We start from the raw sequence: 15062 nt of genomic DNA, 5'->3' as shown, positions 1-15062 counted from the left end.
TTTGGTCCCAGAATGTTTTATTTTATTGAGTGCAAACTGAACAAACTCTTCAGAAGACAATATTTCCAATAATTTATCTGATATATAATACTTACATAGATTCTCTTACTGTATATAATTATAGAAACATCAAAACCATTCCCATGCGGATTAATCTGATGACATCAAAATATCACAAAAACAAGTTTGAACAGGTTGATAGAATGTTTTGGCAAGGCTCCAGGGTTCTTTGTCTTATTTTTTGTCTTTTTCAACACTGTAAGCACAATAAAAATGGCAGACATACAGTTGGACAGCAGCGTTTATCCACTGAGAGGCTGGCTTATGCACTGTTGTCATGCAACTTTGCAGCAATTTTCTGCAGCTCTAAGTCCATTGCTGCTAGGTTTTCCAGCTCTTTCTCCTGAAAAACATGAAAACAAATACATCAGCAAGAAAACATTATCTGTCTATATTAGGTTTATTCCCTTGGGCCTGCTCCGAACTTTTGAGAAAAATGCTTAGCAGCTGATTTAGGTTAAACATTTCCTTATTATCCCTTGCTGCAGAACACCTCCTCCTCTGATTTGTTTTTCTGCTTCAAAGTCCGTAACAAGATAGGGAGGTCTCTGCGGGCCATAGCGCTCTTTTTAATGGGAAAATTATGACTTTTTCCTTGGAGGCAATAATCATGAAGTTCTTGGTGCGATTACTGCAGAAGGAAAACACTAGCATGGAGAGTGCAAATATAAGCAAGGGGACTAGCATGCTGAGAAAACAAGAGCTGAAAATCACTTGAGCAAAGCAATATAAATGAATCTTATGCAAGCCAGAGCTAAGAAACAAGCTACTGCTCATGAATATACAGGTTTTATTTTGTCTGGATTCAGGATGTGCTCACAGGCTAAATCCTGACACGTCTAAAAGATTTCCATAATGAGCATGGCTGCTTTTCCCCCAGTGGAACAGTGTGTTTGAGGCACTTGATGTGCTCCATGGCTTTACAGGGTCACATGAATGAATTTGTTTGGAAAAACCAGAAAATGTGTTTTAACAAAATCAAAATTTAGTTAATATCTTCCCAGGAAAATTTCTTGATATCAGCAGTTAAGAGCTTGCATACATTTGTTAAAATGGCATCCTGGTGTCTCCTATCATAAAAGTATTGGGTATCTAAAGTGCTCTTTTCACAGGACTACAATTACCTGTGAACCTCTGATAATTTGGGAATTAACCCCGATGTCAATTTTTGGTGCAGTGCACTCGCACGACATAAGTAAGGTCTGTAATGTACACAAATATACAGACCTTTCTGAAGAAAAATATGGTGCTGCATGGCTGCAGCAATGAAGATTCAGTGATCAGGCAGAGGAAGAGGGAGAAATTAGAGCATCCCTAACGTTAATGTATGAGGAAGCGAGACATTTAATGTTAAATAAGAACCTCTCCTCTTACTTTCAACTGTTCTTATGCAGATGATGTTTGCTCTTCTGCGCTCTATAAATTTGACATCATTATGCATCCACAACCCTCCTCGTGCAGATCAGCTGTTGCAGCCTGAACACTTTTGAGCAATCCACTTTAAATCATAGATTGTGTCATGCATGAGATGTATGGCTAAATAACACTGATGTAAGATCAGGCACTTGCAAAGAGAAACTGTAGGAAGCAGAGCGGAAGGGCTGTGTGTAATAAGAGAGTAGCAGTGCAGCCATTTTCAAGCTGAAATGAACTGAAAGAGAAGCACTAATAATAACCTAAATGTGTCAAAACTTTGTGAACAATTTCCTACTAAGCCTCTGCTATTTTTTCTATCTGATAAAGGTGCACTAAAAGCAACACAGACTATAATAAAAAGAAAAAAAAATCCACCCTCCAGAGATGCCGATTCGCACAGGATTAGTATTACCTCTGGACCTCTATGTGTGCTGAAATGTGATTGGTAATTAGCCCTGGAATGTTACTTCACAATTTACAGACATGGTCAGTTTGCATGGGAATAAAAACGATGTCCTGTGCGATTATAAAAATTACTGGGTGTCCCGAGGTAACACTAATCCTGTGCGAAAAGGGCATTCGATTCCCTGGGAACTATGCTAGATATCTAAGATAAAATATATTTCCAGGGATGCTTCGACGCATCGGTAAAACATTAATATTGGCCCTGTTGACAAGCATTGGCCTTTAGCAGATAATGTGGCATGAGGAGAAATTAGCAGCCAATGATAACATGTTGTGTTAAATCAGTTTAATGCTTTAATGCTGATTCAGAGAAGAGATTTTTTATAAGAAGAAATCAGCTGTTGGAAAAACTTCCTACACCAAAAGAAGTAAGCATTATCATCAGTATCCACATGAGCTAAATTATTATTTTGAACATCGGTATCTGCCCTAATTTTTACAACCAGTGCGTCTTTATTCTGGTTAACACAGTGGTTCTCAACTGGTGGGTTGTGGAGCTGTGCTTCTGGTTTATAAACCAGGAGCAAGACAGTAAACTCTTTTTTTTTTTGTTTGTTTGTTTGTTTGTTTGCAGTGAGAGAGCAGTTCTTACCTCCTGTGCAGTGAGTGCTTTCTGCTGCGTGCTCCTCTTTGCCTCCTCTTGGTTGGAGTGGTTTGACAGCTGGTTTATTTTATAGCTCAGCAACTTGGCCAGTTCATTCATCTGAACACACAAAAAAAGCAGAATCAGATTTTTTTCACACCTTTAAGGTGCGAATCCAGACTTTTTCAGCTGACAAAAGAATCAAAGTGGAGTTAAAACTTATCGCATGGAATATTCAAAGGTCTATGGATTAAACTGTAAACAGCACATTTCTCCTCACTAAAAAATTGCAGGCTTCACATTATGTTAATGAAATAAAAATTTATGTTAATTTTTGACAGGAATGCTGAATGTTGTGGGGTGGTTTAGCTTATTTTAGACACAGGTAGGAGGGCTTCATGGAAAATGGCTGGAAAATGTTGATCTAAAGCTTTAAGGAGGCTACAATAAGTCAAAGGAAATGGACATTTTTAGCTATTTTGTACATATATATAGTAAAGTGTACCTTGTTTGAGGTGGCAGCATGGTCATCAGAATCCCTCTTGTACCAGGCAGGATGGTAGTAACCTCTGAAAATCCAAGGATTGCGTTTCTCTGCCAAATACCTGGAAAAACAGCCTTGATCAAACACTGATCTAAGAGCTTTTCTAACAGCACATGTAACTGCTCAAGCAGTTTGTCCATTTCTGGTACAAAGTTTAGTTTGGTTCCCTGTCTGTTGGACACATGTATTATTAAACTTCACAGCAGGGCGCAGGAGAATCAAGCTGCATGTTTAAAAAGGTGTTAAATGTGATGAAAGTACCTCTGTGAGTCTTCATCCTCTTTGCCGTGTCTTTTGTCGAAGCCCCAGTACTCCTGGCTGCGTTCCCCTTCTGGTTCATCTCTCTCCTCTTCTGAGTGATCTTCCCCACGTTTGTGTCTCCTCTGGTGGTGTCTGCCAGCCCTCCATTCTCTCTTGTCTCTTCCAGTGTCAAAATCCCAGTATTCCTGGCTGCGTTCCTCATCTGGCTCATCTCTGGCTTCCTCTGACAGCTCTTCGTCACGTTTGTGTCTCCTCTGGTGGTGTCTGCCAGCCCTCCACTCTCTCTTGTCTCTTCCAGTGTCAAAATCCCAGTATTCCTGGCTGCGTTCCTCATCTGGCTCATCTCTGGCTTCCTCTGACAGCTCTTCGTCACGTTTGTGTCTCCTTTGGTGGTATCTGCCGGCTCTCCATTCTCGTTTGTCTCTTCCAGTGTCAAAATCCCAGTACTCTTGGCTGCGCTCTTCCTCTGGTTCTTCTCTGGCTTCTTCTGAAAGCTCTTCGTCGCGTTTGTGTCTCCTTTGGTGGAACCTTCCAGCCCTCCAGTCCCTCTTTTCAAGACCCCATGATTCCTGGCTGCGTTCATCATCAGGCTCATCTCTTGGCTCTTCTGCTAGTTCTTCGTCACGCTTGTGCCTCCTCTGGTGATATCTACCGGCTCTCCAGTCTCTTTTGTCGAGTCCCCATGATTCCTGGCTGCGCTCCTCTTCTGGTTCCTCCCTGGCTTCTTCAGAGAGCTCCTCATCACGTTTGTGCCTCCTCTGATGATATCTACCGGCTCTCCAGTCTCTTTTGTCAAGTCCCCATGATTCCTGGCTGCGCTCCTCTTCTGGTTCCTCCCTGGCTTCTTCAGAGAGCTCCTCATCACGTTTGTGCCTCCTCTGGTGATATCTACCGGCTCTCCAGTCTCTTTTGTCAAGTCCCCATGATTCCTGGCTCCGCTCTTCTTCTGGTTCTTCCCTGGCTTCCTCAGAGAGCTCTTCGTCACGTTTGTGCCTCCTCTGGTGGTACCTCCCAGGCCTCCAGTCCCTTTTGTCCAGGCCCCAGGATTCCTGGCTGCGTTCTCCATCATCCTCTTCTTCATCTCCACGTTTGATGAGCTTCTTCCTGTAGTGGTAGCGGTGAATGGGCTTCCATTTGCGCTTGTCTCTCTCTTCTTCATCCTCGTCGCCGTGCCTTTTGTCCACATCCCATGATTCCTGACTGCGGTCCTCATCTTCTGATCGCTTATCCAACCCCCAGCTCTCCTGACTGCGCTCTCCTTCGTCTTCTTCTCCTCGTTTGTGTTTCCTCTGGTGGTGCCTTCCGGGCCTCCAGCCGCTCCTTTTCTCCCTCTCTGTTTCTTCTTCTCCTTCCTCTTCGTCATCGTGTCTCTTCTTCTCATCCCCAAAGCTCCAGGATTCTTGGCTGCGCTCGTCTTCAGGTGTATCTCTTTTTTCCTCTACTGTTTTTAGAAGAGCCTCAATGTCTTTTACGTCAGCTCCTTTTGCCATGGGCACTTCAGGTTGACCTTTAAGCTCCTCTGCGCCTTTTTTGTCCAGTGGGGCATGTTTAACTCCTGTGACAAAGCAAAGGAATTATCAAAAGTGGTGTAAAGAACCAGAGGTGATGAGTTACATTCAACAACACCCGGAAAAAATGTCACTAGAGTAACACCAGTGACATAAGGTCCTCATTCTTTCATTGTATTTACTACATACAGGGATGGTTCCAGGCATAGACAATACAGGCGGTCACCTAGGGTGCCACGCTGAAGGGGACGCCAACATGAGCCTTGAACATTTTGAATGAAGCACCAATAACAGGTTTTAACTGCCCCCCTCTCTCCAAATGCCCGCCATTCACCATAAAGAGCAGAGCAGAATGTTAGAGTCGTCATATATCCTGTTAGAAAAGCAACTTCTTGTCTCCTGATTGTTCCAGAACAGTGAGTAACTTGGAGAAAGCTAATTATTGTTCATGTTTTTGTCATGACTTCCATCATAGGTGCTAAAAGGCCTATTAAGGAGTAAACTGCAACTTCTTGCTCAAATGATGCTTTCATACAAACACACCTCTGCCATCAAATGATAACAGGAGAGAGGCCAGCTGATGATGAGGAAAGGGAAGCTAACATTTCTGATCAGACTGAAGCCCTTCTGAAAGCCTGTCAGAAAATATTTTGATAGGTAGGCCTTTTAATGGGATGATTAAAAATGAAGTAGAAATATGTTTGAGCTAGAGCCGGCCCTGACTACAGAAGTCAAAATTTTAAATCAGCATAAAATTCAAAGGCCAGAATTGACAAGAAATGAAACCACCTACTAAACGTTAATTTGAGTGGATTAAAACACATTTCAACTGCATTACAGATCACCACTGATTCCATCAGCATCTAAACCCTGTTTGTATATCTACTGCTTCATAGCTGCACTTAATTTAGCCAAACCTGACCTGAAGAGGGTTAGCAATTATAGAGAAAGTCAAAATTATGAAATCTTGGTGCCATTTAAGGCAAAATAAAGGGATAAACAGCCTTGAATAAGGTTCATCTATGCTCTGGAGTCACTGGTGTTACTGATCATAATAGTGTTACACAAAGAGAGGTAACGCCTGCTACTTGCAATCAAACCACATGCTGATAATCAGGATAAACTCACAAAATTATGACATTTATTCTGTTTGTAATCTATTAGTTTACAAAAAAAAAGTGGGTGACGTCACTTCAGGAGAAATCAAGGGATAATTTTGAATAATTTCAGCATTTCTATGTAGCTCTTTTAGAAAGAGATACAGGTAGTCAAGTGATCCGGCATGATTTCAGTTTCAAAATAAAATACAATTTTTAATGGAGTAACACCAGTAACATGACAGTCGTTTTACATCTTATGTTAGATATCTGAAGGCCATGCATAAATTATGTTTTTGAATGGCAAAGAAATCATATGTTGACCTAACCATCTATACAATACAGAAAAATGTATTCATAAAGTATTTTCCAACCTAAGTCCAGGAGAGAATGCTCGTCCCGATATGACCCACAGCTCTCCGCTGCAACTTAGGAAGGATTTTATCCTTGGAATCTGCTTTTAAATTACATCTGCTGCTTTGTTTGATATTTAGTTTCAGTTTTGCTACAAAAAGGCTTGTCTGCGAATAAAAAGTGATTATTTGGTCGTCTATAACTACAACTGAAAATGTTAGTCCACTACTTTTTTTGGTGACAAAGACAAGACTATGACGGATCTTTGGTGAACGAAACTCTGATGAAAAGTTTGGTTTTGAGCTAAAATGAGATGAGAAAGTCTCTATAATGAGATTACAATAATCTTAAAATATCAATATCTGTTAGATATTCAAAATCCATGATATTTCTCCACTATGCATGCAAGGTAAGTCGGTATTTCATCATTATATTTTAAATCAGAGCAAGTAGTATTACTGCCCCAATATAATTTACATTTATATTATAGCTGATAAAATTAGTTTAAAACTGCCTTTAAAAAATTCAAAACTACAATTAAAGGACTTTTTATTGACTAAAACTGGACTAAAATGTTTTTGAGTGTTCATCGACCCAAACTGTAAAGGTTAAAAATGATTTAAATATGAAAATGTAAATGATCTCATTACCTTCTGGCTATTTATGCTACAAGCTGGTTTCCAGGATGTTCCCTTTCTTTAAATGTTTGAATCAGCTCACTCTCTGCATGACCTACCAGCTCAGAAGTGCTGCATCAACAACCTCCTTAATGCTCTAAATTTGCTTGTTTACTATCTCCATGCATGCTGGAAGATCTACTCATGCAAACCTGCTTGGATGATGTCTTTGCAGTCCTGATCTAGCTGAGAGTCTGGTTTGGAGAGAGCTTTGGAGAGGACTTCAACGAGGCAACGTGTAACCTGGATTAAACATGGGACAGAAATATTTTCAGTTTCTTTTTTTGCAGCTTTGTACAACACATTTAAACTTGATTATCAGCTACATTAAAGAGGACTTACCACATCTTCTTTTTGCCCCTCTTTAACAACTGGAAGCGCAAGATTTTCTGTGAAAGGAAAAAAAAGTCTCTTTTAGAAAACTGCACGAGCTTTGAAGGGAATTGAAAGAGCCACCCGTGTCTCTGTCCATGGTGCTGAACCGCGTTCGCTAGGTTATAAGACGGACACCTTCTTCTTCACTTACCTGCCAAAAGACCCACAACCGCAGCAAAAACAAATATAAGTCTCATCTTGGCGGCAGAAAAGGTAAATCCGGGGGAAAAGGCGCGATAAGCACCGACTCCCGTCCACTCTACAGCGGCACGAGAGAGGTGCGCTGAGCAAGGCGCGTGCTGCTCTGAGGACTGGAGCCGAGGAGCGCCCTTAATAAAGAGAGGAGTGGGCGCGAGGAGCGTGGGAGGAGGGCTTTGGGCTCTGGTAATGTCATGACTCATTAGACTTCCAAAGAGGGTTTCCTGACTGAGGTTTGGAGCATACACAATGTCGACATTTACGGGAAAAGTGAATTAGTAATGCAGTTAGTGTCACGGTTCGTTCAGGTGATAATAGATTTAAGGGAAGGGTGGGAAGGGTGTTCGTTTTTAATGCCGCGAAGTGCCTGAGGACATAAACAGGGGGGTGGACTAAACATCACGAAGCTGCTTTGTAAAGATTTTGTAATGCAACTTTTTTTTTATTATCAAGCAAAAGATGATTCAGCCCAGCCTTTGTTTTTGCTGCTGCAAATCATATTGGTAACATAAGCTTTACTGGTTCCTGACAGAAGAAATTTGCTTGTTTCAGAAGCTCACAGAAAGAAAAAAAGCAAATGGGGAAATAAAGTGATAAAAATAAAGCCATATGGGACAAAAATAAGGGCAAAGTCAATTTAAAAATTACCATTTATAAAAAATATGCACTCTATGTACATCTTTCCCCGAGACAATAATCTTCTACCACTAAAGATAAAAAATACAGGTGGCAAATAAATGGATCAAAAATGGCAACCCAAATAACATTGTGATTAAAGTTATGCACAATTTCTCTTATGGATAAGATACTCTAATTCTACCAAGAGCTGAAAACTGGTTGTAATTTACCTCAGGAATTTTACAAATAGTGAAGTACAGTGGGGAGTCAAGAAGAAGGTTATAGGCAAGGGCCATGACCCCTAATGATCTTTACCTCTGACCTCCAAAACCTTAGTTCATCCTTGAGTGAAAGTGGATATTTGTGCAAGGTTTGAAGAAAACCCCTCAAAACATTCTTGAGATACTGCCTAGCAAGAGATGTGCACAGGCTGAATGACCTTGACCTTTAACCTATGTACTCAAATGTAATCAGATCATTCTTGAGCAAGGACAAATATATATATATATATATATATATATATATATATATATATATATATATATATATATATTATATATATATTTTTCTCTCATTAATCTACTCTCAGAACATGATAATGACAGTGACAACAGACTTTTAGAGAAATTAAAAATTTGAAATATCACATTGAAATAAGTATTCAGACCTTTTACATCAACACTTTAAATTTAGCTCAGGTTTCTCCCATTTCTCTGGATCTTTGCTGAGATGTTTACACACCTTGATTGGAGTCCACTTGTGGTAAATCAGTTTGATAGGACATTATTTTGAAAGGCACATCCCTCTCTATTGAAGGCCTCAGATGACAATGCATATCAGAGCACGAACCAAGGAGGTCAAAGGAACTGCCTTCAGAGCTCAGAGACAGGATTGTTGACAGACACAGATCTTGTGGAGGCTACAAAAAAGTTCTGCTGCACTGAAGGTTCCCAAGAGCACAGTGACCTCCATAAATCTCAAACAGAAGAAGTTTAGGCCAACCAGGACTGTTCCAAGAGCTGGTCACCTGGCCAAATGGAGCAATCCTACTCAGGAGAAGGTCCTTAGTATGAGAGGTGATGAAGAACCTGATGATCACTCAGACTGAGCTCCGGAGATCCTGTGTATATGTGGGACAAAGTTCCAGGAGCAGCCCTTCAATGATATGGGCTTTATGGCAAAGTGGCAAGACTCAGTGCATAATAAAACAAACATCAGTAAAGGAGGGGCACAGGCCAAATGACTATTGATGAATGACTTCAAAATGTAAGTTTATCCTTGAACAAGGAAAAATGTGCAAAGTTTTAAGGAAATTTCTTATAGCTTAGAGATATCATGTTCACAACAATGGCCTGGATAGTGAGGGATGAACATGAGGCCCAGTGAACCTTACCTTTGACCTATGAAACTAATAAAATATGAATCAGTTTATCCTTGAATCAGGGAGAACATGAGTGCAAAGTTTGAAGAATTATCCCTCAAGCAGTCTTAAGATGCTGCATTCATAAGAATGGCCTTGAAAGCAATGGATGAACATGAGGCCCAGCGACCTTAACCTTTGACCTATGAACTCCAATATCTTGTCAGTTTATCCTTGAATCTGGATGAACATTTGTGCAAAGTTTGAGCAAATTCCCTTAAAGCATTCCAAAGATGTTGTGTTAAATATAATGGCTTGGAAAGCAAGGGATGAACATTAGGCCAAATACCTTGACCTTTAACCTCTACAACATCTTTCATTCTTAGGTCAGGGTGAGTCTAAGTCTGATGAAAACCTGTGAAAGCTTTACATTGGATAGTGTGTTCACAAGAGGGACAACCTAGAAATATAATGCCTCAGACTTTGGTTATCTCTGACATGGAGGTATACAAACTAATAAAATTATAAACAATAAAAAACAATACCAGGTTAAAGACAATGGAACAATAATAGTAACTGTCAATATCAATTATATGCACAGTACTCTGTTTATAACAAGTCAAACATTCTTCTGAAAAGTTACTTTCCAAGCAACTCTTTTTATTGCAGGTTTGCTGTGTTTTATTGCATTAGACTGCAAATTTCATCATGACACTGCACCCTATTTTTCTCTTCACCTTCTAGAAGAGGCTTCCCCCAGTCTCTAGCTGAAGTTATGTAATACCTTCTTAATCCCAGCTCTAGTGTTGCCCTATATTTCTTGTTTGCTTTTATGATCTAATGCAGCACTTGTAACATATGTGCAGAACAAGTTTAAAAAGGCATGTTTAGCTGAGTCACAAATGCTGACTCTTCATTAATTCATTCAGCTTTTACTGCATTGCAGCCAGTGTCTCATGAGAACTTCAGTTCACCAGTTGACCTAAACATCTGCAGTGGTTGATATGAGTAAAGACAGCCCTTTATACCAAAATTTACAACTATTTTAAATCCCCATATTTCTTGGAACTACTGTAGGTTATGTATGAGTATATGTATCTTATGCATCTGCTGCTGTCTTCATAACAAACTGACTGGATTAGGTACGAGCTGACATGTGCAGAGACAGAGCTCAGACTCATTCAGCTCGGCTCAGCTTGGCTCAGAACATTCAAACTGACAACCGCTGGCATGTTTGTTTTTGGCACTTTGAATTATTTCTTGTTTGGTTTCCTTGTGGTGCAGTTCGTTCTTCCCCAGAGTGTATCTTCTCATGGAGCAAGAAAAACAAGTCAAAAGGTGACCCCTTCAGTGCAACTATTTAGAATGGGCTTCCATACATTTCCATATGGTCCTCTGTAGCTGCCTGGAATGCAAAAGGATAAAAATGTTTATATGGGTTGTTTACACTGCAAGATTTGACCTTTATGTATGGAAAAGTGCATTCAAAAGCAATCATGTCTTGGAAACCATGCGGCCAGAAACTGCAACAGCTGCAAGCAAAATGAGACTATCGTGCTCCATAAATCTGCTCTCTTTCCTGTGCTTCTCGTGCCGGCTACTGACATCCATCTTCGTTACATCAGACAAGCCCCATAATGGTAACTGAAATAATTGCTGGTCAGAACAAAAAAACACTAATGTCAGACATAATGATCTAGAGCAAACCAGTGAACCCAGTCCTTTGTGTGAATGATGGATTATCACATGTTTTGTGCGGCAGCAGTAGAGTAGAGTAGCAGTGCCTTGTAGTTTCCTCTGCTGTCTCTGGGGAGGAAGTCATGTCTGTGGCTGAAGCTTAGTTCTCCACAGTGATCCATCCAGCCACTAGATATCAAAAGCACTGAGGCACTAAATTATACAAGTCCAATGCTCTGAACAATGTGTGTGTCCGTGAATGGGTGTGCACTCATGTGTGGCACTGTGTTTGTGTTTTTGTGGCCTTACTGCCACAGCTCCAGGCCTGATTAATATTTTAGTGAGCCATGAAGATATGGGCGCTTATAGATAGAGAAGAGAGGGATTTGAGAGTGATGCATTTCGACGTGTAAGCACAACTCAGCGAGATCAGTCCCCGTCTGCGAGAACACAAGCCCTTTTATCACGACCATTTACATGTATGAACAAAAAGACAAGTGGCTGAGGATGAGCATAATGCAAGGCTGCATGAAAGCCTCTCTGGGCTTTGATGTCCTGTGGGGACAAGCTTTATGTTTGGCTCCAAACTCAAGAGAGACTTTGATGATGGTCCAAGAACAATAAGGGAGTCTGTGTGGTCATTTGTGGTCAAACACACTAATTTTATACTGTCTGTTTAATGCATCATCACAGCCAGCTTCATTTAAATTCTGAGAAACCAGCTAATGTAAGTCTGTAAGCACAAGATCTGAAGCAAATTAACAAACATGTTTCAATCCCTACATTAAAATATAACCCCTTACAATTGCAAAATGTCTCAAAGCACACTAATTAGAAAGCATTAAGGCAGGCTTTAATGGCTGCAAAACAAAACAAAACAAGAACTTTCACCAGCTTCATCTGTTGTTTGTTTGTTTTGGTCTCTCCTGACCAAACACTGTTTTTCCACCAATATATTTAGTATTCCCTGCTTTGTGCAGCCAGCATAAAGGATTTAAACGTGACAGTACCTATTAGCAACGCAAAACAGACTTAAAAACAAAACTAAAACATTGAACCTTGATAATAAGAGACCAGCTACCTTTCTATACCTACCAGAGAGCTCCACAGAAGAAGTCTTGAGGCTATTTTCACAGACTGTAGCAGCATGGCTCTAGTGATATGATGTTTGTCTATCACCTTGGACCAAAATGAAATTCTTCAATAAATATGCACGTTTTGCCTTGAAACTTGCACCCTTTCATTGGAGTCAACTTCTGTAAATATGCTATCCTCTTGCTCCATCAAAAGGTTACTATGCTGTCTAACAATAAAAAATACTCTAACTTAGCCTGTTATATTATCAGTTGAGCATCTCTGTTTATTGGAAGTTGGCAAACATTACCATCCCAACATAAAACCCAGATAAACCATGGTGGGCTAAACTTTATCTTCCTATCTTCAGAATGTTAGAGTTGGTAACATGCTAGCATGCCAAGAACTACTCTAAAACCAATGTTGGATATAAGTTTGATGATTCTCTTCCTTTCTGTTTAACGCCATAATAATGTCAGCTTGTTTGATATTTAACATTTGGTCTGATACCTCCTAAAGCAAATGGCGATGTTCTTTTAATGGCTATCAAGCATTAGCATGCTAAGCCATCTGATGTTGACCGAAGTGAATATAAAACATTAATTTGATCTGAGTCAGATATGTCATCCAGACTACACCCTGAAGTCAGGATTACAGTTTAAAACTTAGGTTCCCTTAAATAATCAATCTGAAGTCACTGACAGCATTTAGCATGTTGGCATTTTATGCAGAGAAGATGAACTTCCAAAATAAGATCCTTACCTTAAAGTTTTATCACAATGTCATTATGAGAGTGTTAGCATAGCAAACTAAAACTTTATATATTGCCAACTTCACAACATTAGCATTAGAATATTAGTTTGAGATAATATTAGCATATTGGGTTTAGACTTGTAGACTAAGGAGTGGGGAACTTGTTTAACAGTCCTTTCTTCAGAATGTTAGCATTGCTCTGTATGTACAAATTAAGTAAGCTAACAAGTTATCAACTGTACACGAAAATTGTGGCCTTGTTGTTGCAATGACATACATGCTAAGACGTTCAACCTATGAGCATTGCTCACTTAAGAATATTAGCAAAGCCGTTGTTAGCGTGTTAGCATGTAGCACTTACCTTAGCCTACTAACTGAGACTGGGGAACTTGCTGACATTACTTCCTTCAGTATGTTGGCACTGTTAGCAAAGAAAAAATTGACAAATGAAGAAAATGAACAAGTTATTAAGAAAATTATGGTCTTATGAGAGGATGCACATGTTAAGATGTTGGACCAATGAGCCTGCTTCTGAATATTGGAAAAGCCGCTATAGAATATTAGCATATTGGGTCATTCCTTAGCCTACTGACCAGGATGGGGGAACTTGGTAAACTCTGTAAAAACAAATAGAAGTCCATTAACCTTAAATTTCTTAAAACATTAAAAACCTTAAATACTACTCTAGGTTAACATTGTGTTCTCTACATCCAGATGTTTGTATGTAACTGTGAGCCTATTAGCATGCTGACATTAGCATTTAGCTCAGAGCAAAGCTACTTCAGCACAGCCTCACAGAGCTGCAAGCATGGCTGCAGCCTCTTATTATTGTATGTGAACAGGAGAGGAAAGCAGGCAGTGAATAGGAGGAAAGTGTACCTCCACATGATCCATGCAGGTGTCATTACAAAGCGGCTGTGTTGTTCATGCATTCATCAAGCAGGATGACAGGAAGCTTGTACTCTATATGCCAAACAGTAATGCAACATAGCTGCTCGGTGCTTTATCTTTCTCTATAGAGCACTCAACAAGACCCAGAAGGCCTTCATGAGATTGAAATGGCCAATAAAGAGGATCCAGCTGTGATTTATTGAGCAATACGGGGTTTGAGGTATCCTCATTAACAGGCAAGCAGGTAAGGGCTAATTATAATGAGTACTGGATAGCCAAATTATGGGGTTTCCATGTTAAACAGGTAAATTAGAAACAATCCAACATTGTAATCTAATAACATAGACAGAACCTGAATTAAATCATGATAAATAAAAATGTAAGCCCACTTAAATCATAAGACAAGCTTGAGAGTAAGTTGTGGTGTTCATGTGTGCTGGGTTGTGTAAGTGTGTACTAAAGGCATACTATACTACCTTTGCTATCACACATTAGTATTTTTTTTAACCCAGACTGTGTTTAAATAAAAAAACGAGTAAAGGTGAAGCTCTTAATGAGGTCCGTGCGGAGAAAGGAGAATAAGTACAGCGAAGAGAAGGCTAGATGTGAATAAATTATAAATGAGGCAGGGAGGCTGAGTCATTATGAATATTGTGACAGCCCTAAAAATGTAATCTTCAAAAGAATAATTGCCATTAGGCCAAACAGGGTGCTGAGGTGACTCTGTGTGGAGCTAGTTTTCATGCAGTTTGGTCAAAATAATGATCCAAACAGTGGAGGGTCAACTTTTTTAGGATGACATGATAAAATCTGGCAACATTTTGACCATTTCTCACCATTTTTTTTGACCGCTCTGTATCCCAAATAAAATTATTCCTGAGCAATGCCATCACGCCCATTGAGATTTTGACGGGGCCAGGCTGTGAGTCATGGAAGATGTCAACACCCATAAATCCAGCCAACACACACCCGGAGCCTGTCTGCTTGTGGATGTAACACCCGCAGCATGTACAGTTCAGCAGCTTATTTTAATGTGATTAGTTGTTTACTGACATGTTAGCAGAGTTTGTGCTGATGGGTAATTACTATAATAGCCTGAATAAACATGCAATGTCGTTTTATTTAAAAGTATTACTCATTTTATTTACAGT

General features: G+C 39.9%; 1 protein-coding gene across 1 annotated transcript; it reads right to left on the bottom strand.

The window, feature by feature from the left end:
* Nucleotides 1-7: 7 nt before the first annotated feature.
* Nucleotides 8-7631, bottom strand: chgb (chromogranin B). Its single transcript, XM_041806137.1, has 7 exons — nt 7492-7631; nt 7308-7354; nt 7118-7208; nt 3330-4884; nt 3030-3129; nt 2534-2644; nt 8-403 (listed from the first exon to the last, which is right to left on the bottom strand). Exons 1-7 carry the CDS (start codon nt 7535-7537, stop codon nt 323-325), a joined length of 2031 nt encoding a protein of 676 aa, XP_041662071.1. The 5' UTR covers nt 7538-7631; the 3' UTR covers nt 8-322.
* Nucleotides 7632-15062: the final 7431 nt, after the last annotated feature.

This window comes from Cheilinus undulatus, linkage group 14, assembly GCF_018320785.1.
Source record: "Cheilinus undulatus linkage group 14, ASM1832078v1, whole genome shotgun sequence".
NCBI classification, from domain to species: Eukaryota; Metazoa; Chordata; class Actinopteri; order Labriformes; family Labridae; genus Cheilinus; species Cheilinus undulatus.
The sequence above is the reverse complement of the archived record's forward strand: the minus strand, read 5'-3'. Positions and strand labels throughout refer to the sequence as shown.

Coding starts and splice junctions, on each gene's coding strand:
- chgb (XM_041806137.1), bottom strand. CDS start 7,537: ATGAGACTTATATTTGTTTTTGCTGCGGTTGTGGGTCTTTTGGCAG. Junction 3,130..3,329: donor GAGGATGAAGACTCACAGAG/GTACTTTCATCA, acceptor CTGTTTTTCCAG/GTATTTGGCAGAGAAACGCA. Junction 2,645..3,029: donor ATGCTGCCACCTCAAACAAG/GTACACTTTACT, acceptor TTGTGTGTTCAG/ATGAATGAACTGGCCAAGTT.